General features: G+C 42.8%; 1 protein-coding gene across 1 annotated transcript in view; it reads right to left on the bottom strand.

Annotated features, from left to right (window-relative positions):
* The window catches only part of CCDC198 (coiled-coil domain containing 198), a 30,454-nt gene that overhangs the window by 4,209 nt on the left and 13,069 nt on the right, over nt 1–13,176 (bottom strand). The window contains exons 3-5 of the mRNA XM_059059504.2: nt 5,085–5,171; nt 3,839–3,940; nt 2,902–3,061 (exon numbers count right to left, since the gene is read on the bottom strand). Coding sequence (XP_058915487.1) covers nt 2,902–3,061; nt 3,839–3,940; nt 5,085–5,171 — 349 coding nt within the window. The remainder of the gene's footprint in view (nt 1–2,901; nt 3,062–3,838; nt 3,941–5,084; nt 5,172–13,176) is intronic.

The following is a 13,176-nucleotide window of genomic DNA, read 5'->3' as shown; positions in this document are numbered from 1 at the left end:
GAGCAATGTTCACTTTGTGTAAGTTATATATTATGTGTTACACAGATAATTTACTATGTAAATATCTATAAAATATATGTAAAGCATGTGTGATTTATTTTAAAGAGGCAGCAAGAAACAAAGCCTGATTTTTATCTCAGAGGAGAGCTGAAACTCTCATCCTACCTTCCAAAAGAGGGAACAAAAATGGATAAATAGAGCCTTAAATAAGAGGAGCCAGGTACAGAGGAACCTTAATTACCAGAACCCAACTAGCAGAATGCTCATGGAAGTCTATGATCTTAGCGACGTTTCATTTTTAGGAGAAAGCAAAGTGAACTGCTTTTAGAAGACAAAGAAGGAAATCAAAGATGCTACTTGGGAATATGTAAAAAGGAACCACTGCTTGAGCATATGCCTACAGAGTGGAGGTCTATAAGGCTTTGCAGAGGGAAACCTCTTGAGAGAGAAGTTGGAGGAGTCATAACCTCTACATTTGCAGACTTTCTCAAGGTTGTCCCGGACACAGCTCTGAGTCGCTGGAGTCCTGATGAGGCTATATGAGGGGATGGGTGGGAGTGCACCCTTTGGCATCAGAAAGACCCGGCTTGAATCCTGGCTCTGTCACATGGGGGCTAATAGTAACTCCTGTCTTATAGGTGTGAAGCTTAAATTCGATAATTCACGTTAAGCATGGACCACGGTGCCCGGCTTAGAGTAAGCACTCAAGAAACCTTAGCTGGAACTAAATGAAACAGCTTTAAAAAGTCTCAGGAGAGAAGAGGAGAACCCCCTTCTCCATGTGCCTCAGTCTCCCCTGGCCTCTCCAGATCTGGAGCATCTTCCAAATGTTGGGTTTTTTTTTTTTAACCTGATCTCAAGCAATGACTCTAAGTGTCTAATTTTAACTGAGGCACCTTTTTTGGTGGTTTTGCCAATATGTTTTAAATGGTAACAGTTGTTTTTCTATGTGACTACACAGCATATTTCATTCTGGGATGTGGGAGTATAGATTAAATAGATGTCCCAAGTAGATTTTTCATTTATTCAGCCTTTTCTTATTTAATTAACTTATTGATTAAGCATCTCATTCCTCTGAGCAGGGGCAGTGTCTCTTTCAGCTGGTAACTTTGCATCTTAGAAGCTCAAGACCTCCAGAGACATGGCCAGCATTTTTGTAGATCTCTAAGTGGTCAGTCTTGCTAATGGGGGATTGGCGCACAGCGCAGTGAGCTCTGTATGTGAACAATACCATGCGTTTGCAGTGGTGGGTTGGCTCTGGGGGAATACAGACAGGGAAAACTTAATGGGACGCTAATCGATGGGGCAACACAACCCAGAGTTTATGAGCAAAATTTCCGTTGGAAATCACAGAGCCATCTGAGGCCCCTGAGCCACCTGGCCTGACTGCAGTGTGTGGGCTGGGAGTGATCATAGCAGGAGATGAAGCCAGGAAGGTAGGCAGAGGCTAGATCCTGAAGGCTTAGAGTATCAGGGCAAGGAGTTATACCTTGTCCTCAGGCTCAAGGAGACTCACTGAAGGATTGTTTTTTTTTAGCAGGAGAGTGATATGGTCAGATTTGCATTTCATAAGATTATTCTGGTATTAGGGCAGTGCTTCTAGAACTTTATTGTGCTTGAGAATCATCTTGGGATTTTGTTTTGTTTTGTTTTTTTGGTTTTTTTTTTGCGGTACGCGGGCCTCTCACTGCTGTGGCCTCTCCCGTTGCAGAGCACAGGCTCCGGACGCACAGGCTTAGCGGCCATGGCTCACGGGCCCAGCCGCTCCGCGGCACGTGGGATCTTCCCGGATCGGGGCACGAACCCGTGTCCCCTGCATCGGCAGGCAGACTCCCAACCACTGCGCCACCAGGGAAGCCCTCATCTTGGGATTTTGATAAAATTCAGGTCTTGATTCAGTAGGTCTGGGATGGGGCCTGAAATTCTGTATTTCTAATCAACTCCCAGGTGATACAGATGATGCTGGTCTGTGGACAACGCTTTGATTACCAAGTACAGCCGTGGTTCTTCAACTTTAGGGGCCTTGGAACCATGAGGGGTAAGGGGTTGTTAAACTCAGATTGCTGGGCCCCATCCCCACAGTTTCTGATTCAGTCACTCTGGCTGGAGCCCTGATTAGTTCTCAGTTAATGCTGCTGGTCTGGGGACCCTACTGAGGACTACTGAGGTGGAGAATTGATGAAAGGAGGGAAGGACCTGAGGGAGGATCTCCGTCAGGAGGCTGTAGCAATAGCCCTGGGGTGACATGCCGGCCTAAGGGTGGTGTGGGGAATGGGAGAGGGGGAAAGGCTTTCAGCGCTGGGTGACGCCAGCAGGACTTTGTGACTGACCATCTGCTAGGAAAGGCAGCGGCAGGGCTGGAAAGGTGCTAGGTCTCCGGCAGAGTGACAGAGAACAGGGAGGCCACACCCACTGAGATAGCAGAGGCAGCATCAGCAAGCCTGGAGAGGGCAGTGATGCTGGATTCAGTTTTAGACATTCTGAGTGAGCTGAAGAGGGCTGTGGGGGAACCCGTGGGTGGGGAGAGAGTGTTTGCATGTGGCACCGAACCGGTGGACACCAGTTTGCTGTTTAATGTATCTTCACGTGCTTCACTCTCTTTAACCACAAGATGAGGCCCTTTTGCCTTTTCTCCTCATAGGGATGGTGCAAGGATTGCAATCATGCATGTAAAGTACAGTATATTTCTAAAAAGAGTCATCTCACCACAGTGCTAAAGCTTCTGTCTTTTCTTCCCGGCCATCCAAAACTACATGACAGCAGGCCCATTATATTCCAGGAAGTAAAATATCAACAGGAACACGAGGGCAGCTCTGTCCTTCCCCACTCCACATCAGACGTTTATCTGATGAAGTTTTAAAAATGCTTGAAATATTTTACTAAAAAAATTATGTGCCTCACCTGGACTTCCGTTCAAGGTTTCATCAGGCAACAAGGTTAGAAAGTCACCGTCATCATTTCTTGGGATGCTTTGAAGGATTTTCTTGACTTTGTGGTCCCTCTGTTTCTGCTTATGAGTTCTTGCCTCCTTGTGAAGACTTGTCTTCAGTTCCACTTGGGCCTGAAATTGATCAGCTATAAACAGTTAGTATTCTCCCCTCATGCTACTTTCACCAGAGTAGGTCAACAGATCAGCTACTTTGCAAATTGTGTGCTTATCTGTAGACATCTGTGGTCCCCTAAATAGAACACGGTTCTCTTTTTTTCCTGTTAGAAGGTATGGAAACTTTCTTCACCTGCAGGTTTGTTAGGAGAAAGGGGAGCATGCCTATAATCTCAAAACAGTGAGGACCTTTGTAAAACCATTTCACCATTGGCTAGCTGATATATTTGGAATTGCAGAATTCAGGGACTTCAGGCTTATTCACTAGCGTGAGGAATTTGGGTTATGACATTTACAGGAGACATTACTGTAAAGGGGTTTGTTACAAGAGATCTTGCTTATAAAATGATTCTATGGCTTAAATTATAGAGAGATGCCTAGGTATCAAAATACAGACTAACTCACCACCCTCTTCCTTTTTACTAAACCAAGAAAAATTAACCTCATTTTCCTGCTGGAGCCAGAATGTCATAGAACCAACAGTTAAAAAAAGGGAGACTTGAGACATGGATACATCCTTGAGAGGATGGAAAACAGAGGAAAGATTCAACAGAGTTGTTAGCAGAAGGGATCTTCCTGCTTCTTCCCAACCCCCACAGTTGAAACTTCGGCTCCAATGACTAAATTTAAAATGCTAGGTAAAGACGAGATGAATGCTTAACTATATTCAGGTACCAGGGCAGTGGTGATGTAGAGCACATTTGGTAAATATGACCCTCTTCTTCTCATATTTACCTCTTGTCTTTTACGGTTCATTTCCAGCATTTGCATCTTATGTAAATATTGTCTTTTCCCAGAAGGATACATTAGAGTTTGCGTCTTCTTTTCCAGTTCCTGCTATGAAAGATAATGCACTCATTAGCGTGGGGTAATTAGTTACTGACTCTGCAGTCACAACTTGAAATCCTTTTTGGAACAGAGTGAGATCTTAATCATCAGTCATAATCCATAGAGATCTCTTGTGACATCAGAGGTGGACCATTGCAGCTTCCTGACCAGTTCTTAGTGAAGCTATCAGTGAATGAAGTGGCAATTTGCTATGTGTATCGTATCATTTTTAAGGTTCCTGGACAGTTTTGCAAACCTTGAATGGAAATATGTTTCCATATCTCATTTTGACAAGATATCACTTCCCATGTCAACAGCTGCTTTAACTATCTTCCCAGAAATGTGTTCTGGTTTGATGAGACCTGCTTCTCTCTCCCTGCTTCTTCTGTCATTGAGTAATTGCATGAAACTAGAGGGGGGTCAACCTATTTCTGTAGGGTTTACTTCCATATTCCACTGTAAGCCCTGCTACACTGCAGTTTTGGAAGGATTTAAAATTGATTATCTGTGACTTGGGTGATCTTCCCTGGTGTATCATCAACTCCAGTGAGACAATGTGAACAGTTAATGAGGGCAGCCAGGGGTGAATATACCCTCATTCATCACTTGCTGTGGCCAGGAAGGGGAAGGGACATGCAGCCAAATGTGTTCAGTGTTCCCCGTTCTGTTGCCATGTGGACGTGGACTGTGGTGGCTATATGAGCCTCAGGAAGGGGCCCATCTCTATGGGCAGTGTCAGCATCACAAACATGGCCTTGAGGATCTAGAAAGAAGTACCTGGCCATCTTTTATCAACTCAGTCATCTGTGGATGGCAGCATCTAGATGACTCTGAAATGAATCGGGGGAGGAAAGTGTTCACAAATTTGAACAATTCTAGAATCACCAATTTCTAAATAAAATTCCTCTCTCTCATCTACATCTGCCTGCTTTCACCAGGCAGCAGAGAAGGGCTCAGAGTTCATCTCATCTGAGAGACAAGAGTAATTGCCAGTTGGAAGCAGGCCCAGAAGAGAATGGATAGATTTGGAAAGTTCTAGCTCTGAATGACTTAATAGCTCTCTTTGCCTTTGAGGTCTTCTGTGTGGGGAGTACAGGAAAAGGATGGCCAGCCCCCCAGTTCCCCACCCCCTCCAGGTTTTGCTGCTACTCACCTTGGCTTTGTGAGTCCTCCCAACTTCTTGCTGGCTCAGGAGCCTTTCAGAAGTAATTACTTGTGGCAGGTCAATGGGTTCAAGCTTCTGGAAGTCCAACATTTAGAGTATTCAGCATTCCTCATGCCATGAGATGATGAAACATAAAAGCCAAATATTAAACTATCTTAACACTCTGCACATATTCATGAGAGCACACAGGGAAGGCGGTTTCTACAGGATTACAGCTGTATCTGTGTGAAAGGCTTTTTGACCTATCTGGGTTCTTCAGTGTTCTCTTGCACTGTTGCCAGTGACTCATTGATCTAAATATTGGTCAGAGAGTTAAAGGATTAAGAATCATTTTCTGTATGCATTGAGGGACTATGTCCACAGTTATCAAGCAACAAGGGTCTTAGACTATTAGAGATGAAAGAGGCGCCAGGAAGCTCCTTTACTTTATTTATCCCTTAACCACCCAGCTAAACTATTCTGGTCCTTAGGGAAGTAACCTATTTTTAAGCTCTCCAGAGAAGCTCCCTCAGCCTCCTCAGTAATAATCACTGGTGCTTATGAGGCACATTGACAATGAAAGTGCACTGTGCTAACAAATCTTAGACATGGATTTTTCCAGCAGGGCCTTGGCTTTATTGGGGAGGTGATGCTGAAGTTTCAAGCGGTCACTAAGACTAGGAAAGCAGTTGATGAGCTAGTGATTTGCCGCCAGCTCTACATGTCTTAGATGACTTAATATGGAGCACTAGGAAGTGACTGAGTAGGCTTGGGAGACAAGGGCTGGTCTCTTCACATTGACATGCAATCAGGGACCTGAATTTATTTGTTCACTCAGTGATTACTTATTGAATGACTGCTACCGGCCAGGCATTGGGATGCAATGCTCAACAAAAATGGGCATGGTCCCTCTTGGGGCTTACGATCTATGGGGAAACAAGTACACTTTTGCTTGTGTGATTATTTGATGAATAATTACAAACTGCGATCGGGGCTTTGAAGAAAAAGTCTGCTGGGTAAGACTATGACAAGATATAACTGGAGGACTCCACCTTGGAAATGAGGGGTTTTATGAATTGGATTATGTTCCCCTCAAATTCATATGTTGAAGCCCTAAACCACCTCCCCCCAGTACCTCAGGGTGTGACCTTATTGGGAAATAGGGTCCTTGCAGATATAATTAGTTAAGATGAGGTCATACTGGAATAGGGTGGACCCTCAATCCAATATGTCTGGTATCTTTATAAAAAGGGGAAGTTTGGATGCAGACATGCACACAGGGAGAATACCACATGAAGATAAAGGCAGCACTTGGGGTGATGCTTTCACATGTCCAGGAATGCCAAAGATTGTCAACAACCACCAGAAGCTAAGAGACAGTCATGGGACAGATTCTTCCACGTAGCCCCCGGAAGGAACCACCCCTGCCAACACCTTGATTTTGGACTTGTAGCTTCTAGAACTGTGAGACAATACATTTCTATTGTTTTAAGCCACACAGTTGTTATACTCTGTTACCACAGCCCTAGAAAACGAATTCAAGGGACAGAGGGGTCAGGAGGCAGTCGAAGAGTTTCCTGAGGAAGTAATTTTTTAGCAGCAGTTGGAAGGTTTGGGAGTTCTCCGGGGATTGAGGAGTTCCAGGCAGAGGGAATCACATGGGCAGTAGCTCCAAGGCAGGAGAGGGCATGATGTCTTGAAGGAACTGCAAGAAGTCAGTTGGCTGCTGTTGAGAGTGAGAGGAAGGGTGGCTCACGTGGGGCTGGAGAGGTAGGCGGGGACCAGCTCGTGAAGGGCCTGATGGGGCATCATGAAGATGTTGTCTTCTTAAGAGGAGCAGGCAGCCATCAACACATGTTAAGCTGAGTAGGGACATGACTACATTTGCTTAAAAAAATGATCACTTGAGCTGCAGCATGGGAACTGTACTGAAGAAGAGCAATTATGGATGTGGGTGAGCACTTAGGAAGACAAAGATGATGGGGTGGGGGTTCACGGGGAGGGGGGAATTGATGAGCTCTACAAATGTTTAGAACAGACCAAGCAAGATTTGTGATGGTTATTGAAGAAGGAGAGTGACATGTCCAAATGACACCCAGATACAAGGGATGGATAGTGCTGTCATTTGCTGAGCTGGGGAATGCTGGAAGAGGGCCACGTTTGGGTGGAATGTAGAGGGGAGGTCTGTGTTGAACGTGCATGCTTGGGAATCGTCCCTGGGTAGAGAATAACTGAAACCATAGGATGAATGAGGTCCAGAGTGAGAGGAGCAGAGTCAAGGATGCTCCAGCACTGAGAGCTGGTGGATGGGGATGGGCTGGCCAAGGAGATGGAGGAACGATTGCTTCAGAAGCGAGAGGAAAACCAGGAGGACACCATGCCACAGAAACCAGTGCCAGCACCACACCCACCTTAATCCAACACTACAAGCAAATCCTAATATATTCTGAAAGTATTTTCCGTTGTGGTCTGATTGGTTGCCTTATCAAGGGGTTGGCCTGGAAGCCAGTTTGCTCTTCAAGGTGATCAGTGTGAAAAGAGAGGGAGAGACCATGGAAAATGGCTGCCAAGCATCCAGCACTCATAAGGGGGAGCATGACTGGGGCCTCCAGCTCCTTCCCTGTAGAACAATTTCCTGGTCCCTGGGCTGGGCCTGAGCTGTTCTAGGGAGAACAGCCAGCAGCCCTTTCTGGTAGAGCAGCCCAAAGCTGCGCTGGCAAGGAAGGAAAGAAAGGCAAAGGATGCGGAGATGGGAAGGAGAGGCAAAGGGGGAAGAACTCATCTCTGTGTTAGATGTGCCAGGCCATTTGCATTTGTGGAAGGAAGTGGTTCTCTGTCCCATTCTCACCTCAGGTGAGGAAGTGAGGGAATTTTTTTTAACATAATAACTTAGCAATGAGGTAATGAGAGATAATTAATACTAGTTAGAAAGAGGTTTGTTTGTTGTCCTGTCTCTTAACTCTGCAGAACCTAAAGATGCAGGGTAAATGACACCTGCTGGCACAGGGGGCAGCCGCTGATCAAGTCAGAACCCTGAAGGAATGGAGAAGAAAAGGAAGGGGGAGGGAGACCAAGGGGAAGGGATTGCAGGAACCTCTGGGAGGAAGACTCAGCAATGACTGAGGGGGATTTCGGGGTGAGAAGAGAACAAGGAAGTGTTTGTGCCATCCCCTGGACTTTGTTCAAGATTTGGTTCTTTCTGGTGATTAGGCCCATATACCTTTGCAGCCACTGCCGTCTCTCATGCCACGCTCACAATATGTCATTCAATCCCCACGTGAACCCTGTGTATAATTATGGTGATTCTCTGTTTCACAGGGGTTAATGAGTTGTGCAAGTTGGCAGAGTTAGAAAGTGCTGATTCTGGGATTCAAACTCAGGTCTGTTCACTTCCAAATCCCATGTTCGTTTCTCCATACTTGTTTCTAAACCTGGTTTATCGTCAGAATCTCCAGGAATTAAAAAAAAAATTCCTAGGCCATTCATTGGGGATTGAGATTCAATAGGTCTGGGATATGTCCTGGCAGGAGGGTGTGTGTATATATATATATATATATATATATATATATATATATATATATATATATATATATAAATAAAATACAGGGTTGTTTGGCCTGAGGTGATCCAGCACTGGAAACTACAGGCTCTTTCTTGAGGCTAATGGTGGACTCCGGGAGGGCTCATGCCAAGGAGTAGTTCCCAGAACTTCTGCTGCCAGTGTCCTTTTCACTGCAGTGAGACACAGCCAGCCCCCACCTCTGCAGGAGACCCTCCAACACTAGCAGCCGTGTGGCTGAGAGGGTCTTGGTGCTCCAGCTGGCTGTCAGGACTGAGCCTCTGAGGTGGGAGAGCCGAGTTCAGGACACTGGACCACCAGAGACCTCCTAGCTCCATGTAATATCAATCAGCAAGAGCTCTCCCAGAGATCTCAGTCTCAATGCTAAGACCCAGCTCCACTCAATGACCAGCAAGTTACAGTGCTGGACACCCCATGCCAAACAACTAGCAAGACAGGAACACAACCCACCCATTAGCAGAGAGGCTGCCTAAAATCATAATAAGTTCACAGACAACCCAAAACACAGCACTAGACGTGGTCCTGCCCACCAGAAAGACAAAATCCATCCTCATCCATCAGAATACAGGCATCAGTCCACCACAAAGCCTACACAAGCCACTGAACCAACCTTACCCACTGGGGGCAGACACTGAAAACAACGGGATTAAGAACCTACAGCCTGCGAAAAGGAGACCCCAAACACAGTAAGTTAAGCAAAATGAGAAGACAGAGAAATACGCAGCAGATGAAGGAGCAAGGTAAAAACCCACCAGACCAAACAAATGAAGAGGAAATAGGCAGTCTACCTGAAAAAGAATTCAGAGTAATGATAGTAAAGATGATCCAAAATATTGGAAATAGAATCCAGAAAATACAAGAAACGTTTAACAGGACCTAGAAGAACTAAAGAGCAAACAATGATGAACAACACAATAAATGAAATTTAAAATTCTCTAGAAGGGATCAATAGCAGAATGACTGAGGCAGAAGAGCGGGTAAGTGAGCTGGAAGATAAACTAGTGGAAATAACTACTGCAGAGCAGGATAAAGAAAAAAGAATGAAAAGAGTTGAGGACAGTCACAGAGACCTCTGGGACAACATTTAATGCACCAACATTTGAATTATAGGGGTCCCAGAAGAAGAAGAGAAAAAGAAAGGGACTGAGAAAATATTTGAAGAGATTATAGCTGAAAACTTACCTAATATGGGAAAAGAAGTGGTCAATCAAGTCCAGGAAGCACAGAGAGTCCCATACAGGATAAATCCAAGGAGAAACATGCCCACACACATATTAATCAAACTTTCACAAATTAAATACAAAGAAAAAATATTAAAAGCAGCAAGGGAAAAGCAACAAATAACATACAAGGAAACCCCCATAAGGTTAACAGCTGATCTTTCAGCAGAAACTCTGCAAGCCTGAAGGGAGTGGCAGGATATATTTAAAGTGATGAAAGGGAAGAACCTACAACCAAGATTACTCTACCCAGCAAGGATCTCATTCAGATTCAATGGAGAAATTAAAACCTTTACAGACAAGCAAAATTAAGAGAATTCAGCACCACCAAACCAGCTTTACTAAAGGAAATCCTAAAGGAACTTCTCTAGGCAGGAAGCACAAGAGAAGAAAGAAAAGACCCATAAAAACAAACCCAAAACAATTAAGAAAATGGTAAAAGGAACATACATATTGATAATAACTTTGAATGTAAATGATTAAATCCCCCAACCAAAAGACACAGACTGGCTGAATGGATACAAAAACAAGATCCATATATATGCTGTCTACAAGAGACCCACTTCAGACCTAGAGACACATACAGACTGAAAGTGAAGGGTGGAATAAGATATTCTATGCAAATGGAAATCTAAAGAAAGGTGGAGTAGCAATTCTCATATCAGACAAAATAGACTTTAAAATAAAGACTATTACAAGAGACAAGGACACTACATAATGATCAAGGGATCAATCCAGGAAGAAGATAAAACAATTGTGAATATTTATGTACCCAATATACAAGCACCTCAATACATAAGGCAAATGCTAACAGCCATAAAAGAGGAAATTGACAGTAACACAATCATAATAAGGGATTTTAACACCGCACTTTCACCAATGGACAGATCATCCAAAATGAAAATAAATAAGGAAACACAAGTTTTAAATGATACATTAAACAAGATGGACTTAATTGATATTTATAGGACATTCCATCCAAAAACAACAGAATACACATTCTTCTCAAGTGCTCATGGAACATTCTCCAGGATAGATCATATCTTGGGTCACAAATCAAGCCGTGGAAGAGTTAAGAAAATTGATGTGATATCAAGGCTCTTTTCCGACCACAACACTATGAGAATAGATATCAATTATAGGAAAAAAACCCTGAAAAACGGGCTTCCTTGGTGGCACAGTGGTTGAGAATCCGCCTGCCAATGAAGGGGACACGGGTTCAAGCACTGATCTGGGAAAATCCCACATGCTGTGGCACAACTAGGCCTGTGTATCACAACTACTGAGCCTGTGCTCTAGAGCCTGTGAGCCACAACTACTGAAGCCCATGCACCTAGAACCAGTGCTCCACAACAAGATAAGCCACCACAATGAGAAGCCCATGCACTGCAACAAACAGTAGTCCCTGCCCACCGCAACTAGAGAAAAGACCGCATGCAGCAATGAAGACCCAACGCAGCCAGAAATAAATAAATTAATTTAAAAAAAACTGTAAAAAATACAAACACATGGAGGTTAAAAAATATGCTACTAAATAACCAAGAGATCACTGAAGAAATCAAAGAGGAAATCAAAAAATACCTAGAAACAAATGACAATGAAAACATGACAACTCAAAACCTATGAGATTCAGCAAAAGCAGTTCTAAGAGGGAAGTTTATAGCAATACAGTCCTACCTCAAGAAACAAGAATAATCAAATAAACAACCTAACCTTACACTTAAAGCAATTGGAGAAGGAAAAACAAAAAAAATCCCAAAATTAACAGAAGGAAAGAAATCATAAGGATCAGATCAGAAATAAATGAAAAAGAAATGAAGGAGACAATGGCAAAGATCAATAAAACTAAAGGCTGGTTCTTTGAGAAGATAAACAAAATTGATAAACCATTAGCCAGACTCATCAAGAAGAAAAAGGGAGAAGATTCAAATCAACAGAATTAGAAATGAGAAAGAAGTAACAACTGAAACTGCAGAAATACAAAGGATTATGAGAGATGACTACAAGCAACTCTATGCCAATAAGATGGACAACCTGGAAGAAATGGACAAATTCTTAGAAAAGTACAACCTTCCGAGACTGAACCAGGAAGAAATAGAAAATATAAACAAACCAATCACAAGCACTGAAAATGAAACTGTGATTAAAATATCTTCCAACAAACAAAAGTCCAAGACAAGACAGCTTCACAGGCAAATTCTGTCAAACATTTAGAGAAAAGCTAACACCTATCTTTCTCAAACTCTTCCAAAATACAGCAGAGGAAGGAACACTCCCAAACTCATTCTATGAGGCCACCATCACCCTGATACCAAAACCAGACAAAAATGTCACACAAAAAAGAAAACTACAGGCCAATATCACTGATGAACATAGAAGCAAAAATCCTCAACAAAATACTAGGAAACAGAATCCAACAGCACATTAAAAGGCTCATACACCATGATCAAGTGGGTTTTATCCCAGGAATGCAAGGATTCTTCAATATACAGAAATCAATCAATGTGATACACCAGATTAACAAATTGAAGGAGAAAAACCCTATGATCGTCTCAATAGATGCAGAAAAAGCTTTTGACAAAATTCAACACCCATTTATGATTAAAAAAAACCCTTGAAAGTAGGCATAGAGCGAACTTACCTCAACATTATAAAGGCTTATATGACAAACCCACAGCAAACATCATCCTCAATGGTGAAAAACTGAAACCATTTCCACTAAGATCAGGAACAAGACAAGGTTGCCTACTCACCACTATTATTCAACACAGTTTTGGGAGTTTTACCACAGCAATCAGAGAAGAAAAAGAAATAAAAGGAATCCAAATCAGAAAAGAAGAAGTAAAGCTGTCACTGTTTGCAGATGACATGATACTATACATAGAGAATCCTAAAGATGTTACCAGAAAACTACTAGAACTAATCAATGAATTTGGTAAAGTAGCAGGATACAAAATTAATGCACAGAAACCTCTGGCATTCTTATACACTAATGATGAAAAAACTGAGAGTGAAATTAAGAAACCACTCCCATTTACCATTGCAACAAAAAGAATAAAATATCTAGGAATAAACCTACCTAAGGAGACAAAAGACCTGTATGCAGAAAACTATAAGACACTGATGAAAGAAATTAAAGATGATATTAAACAAATGGAGAGATATACCCTGTTCTTGGATTGGAAGAATCAACATTGTGAAAATGATTGTACTACCCAAAGCAATCTACAGATTCAATGCAATCCCTATCAAACTACCACTGGCATTTTCACAGAACTAGAGCAAAAATTTTTAAAATTTG

This window comes from Kogia breviceps, chromosome 3 (genome assembly GCF_026419965.1).
Source record: "Kogia breviceps isolate mKogBre1 chromosome 3, mKogBre1 haplotype 1, whole genome shotgun sequence".
NCBI classification, from domain to species: Eukaryota; Metazoa; Chordata; class Mammalia; order Artiodactyla; family Physeteridae; genus Kogia; species Kogia breviceps.
Note: the sequence above shows the minus strand (reverse complement) of the source record. Positions and strands in the feature narration are given on the sequence as shown.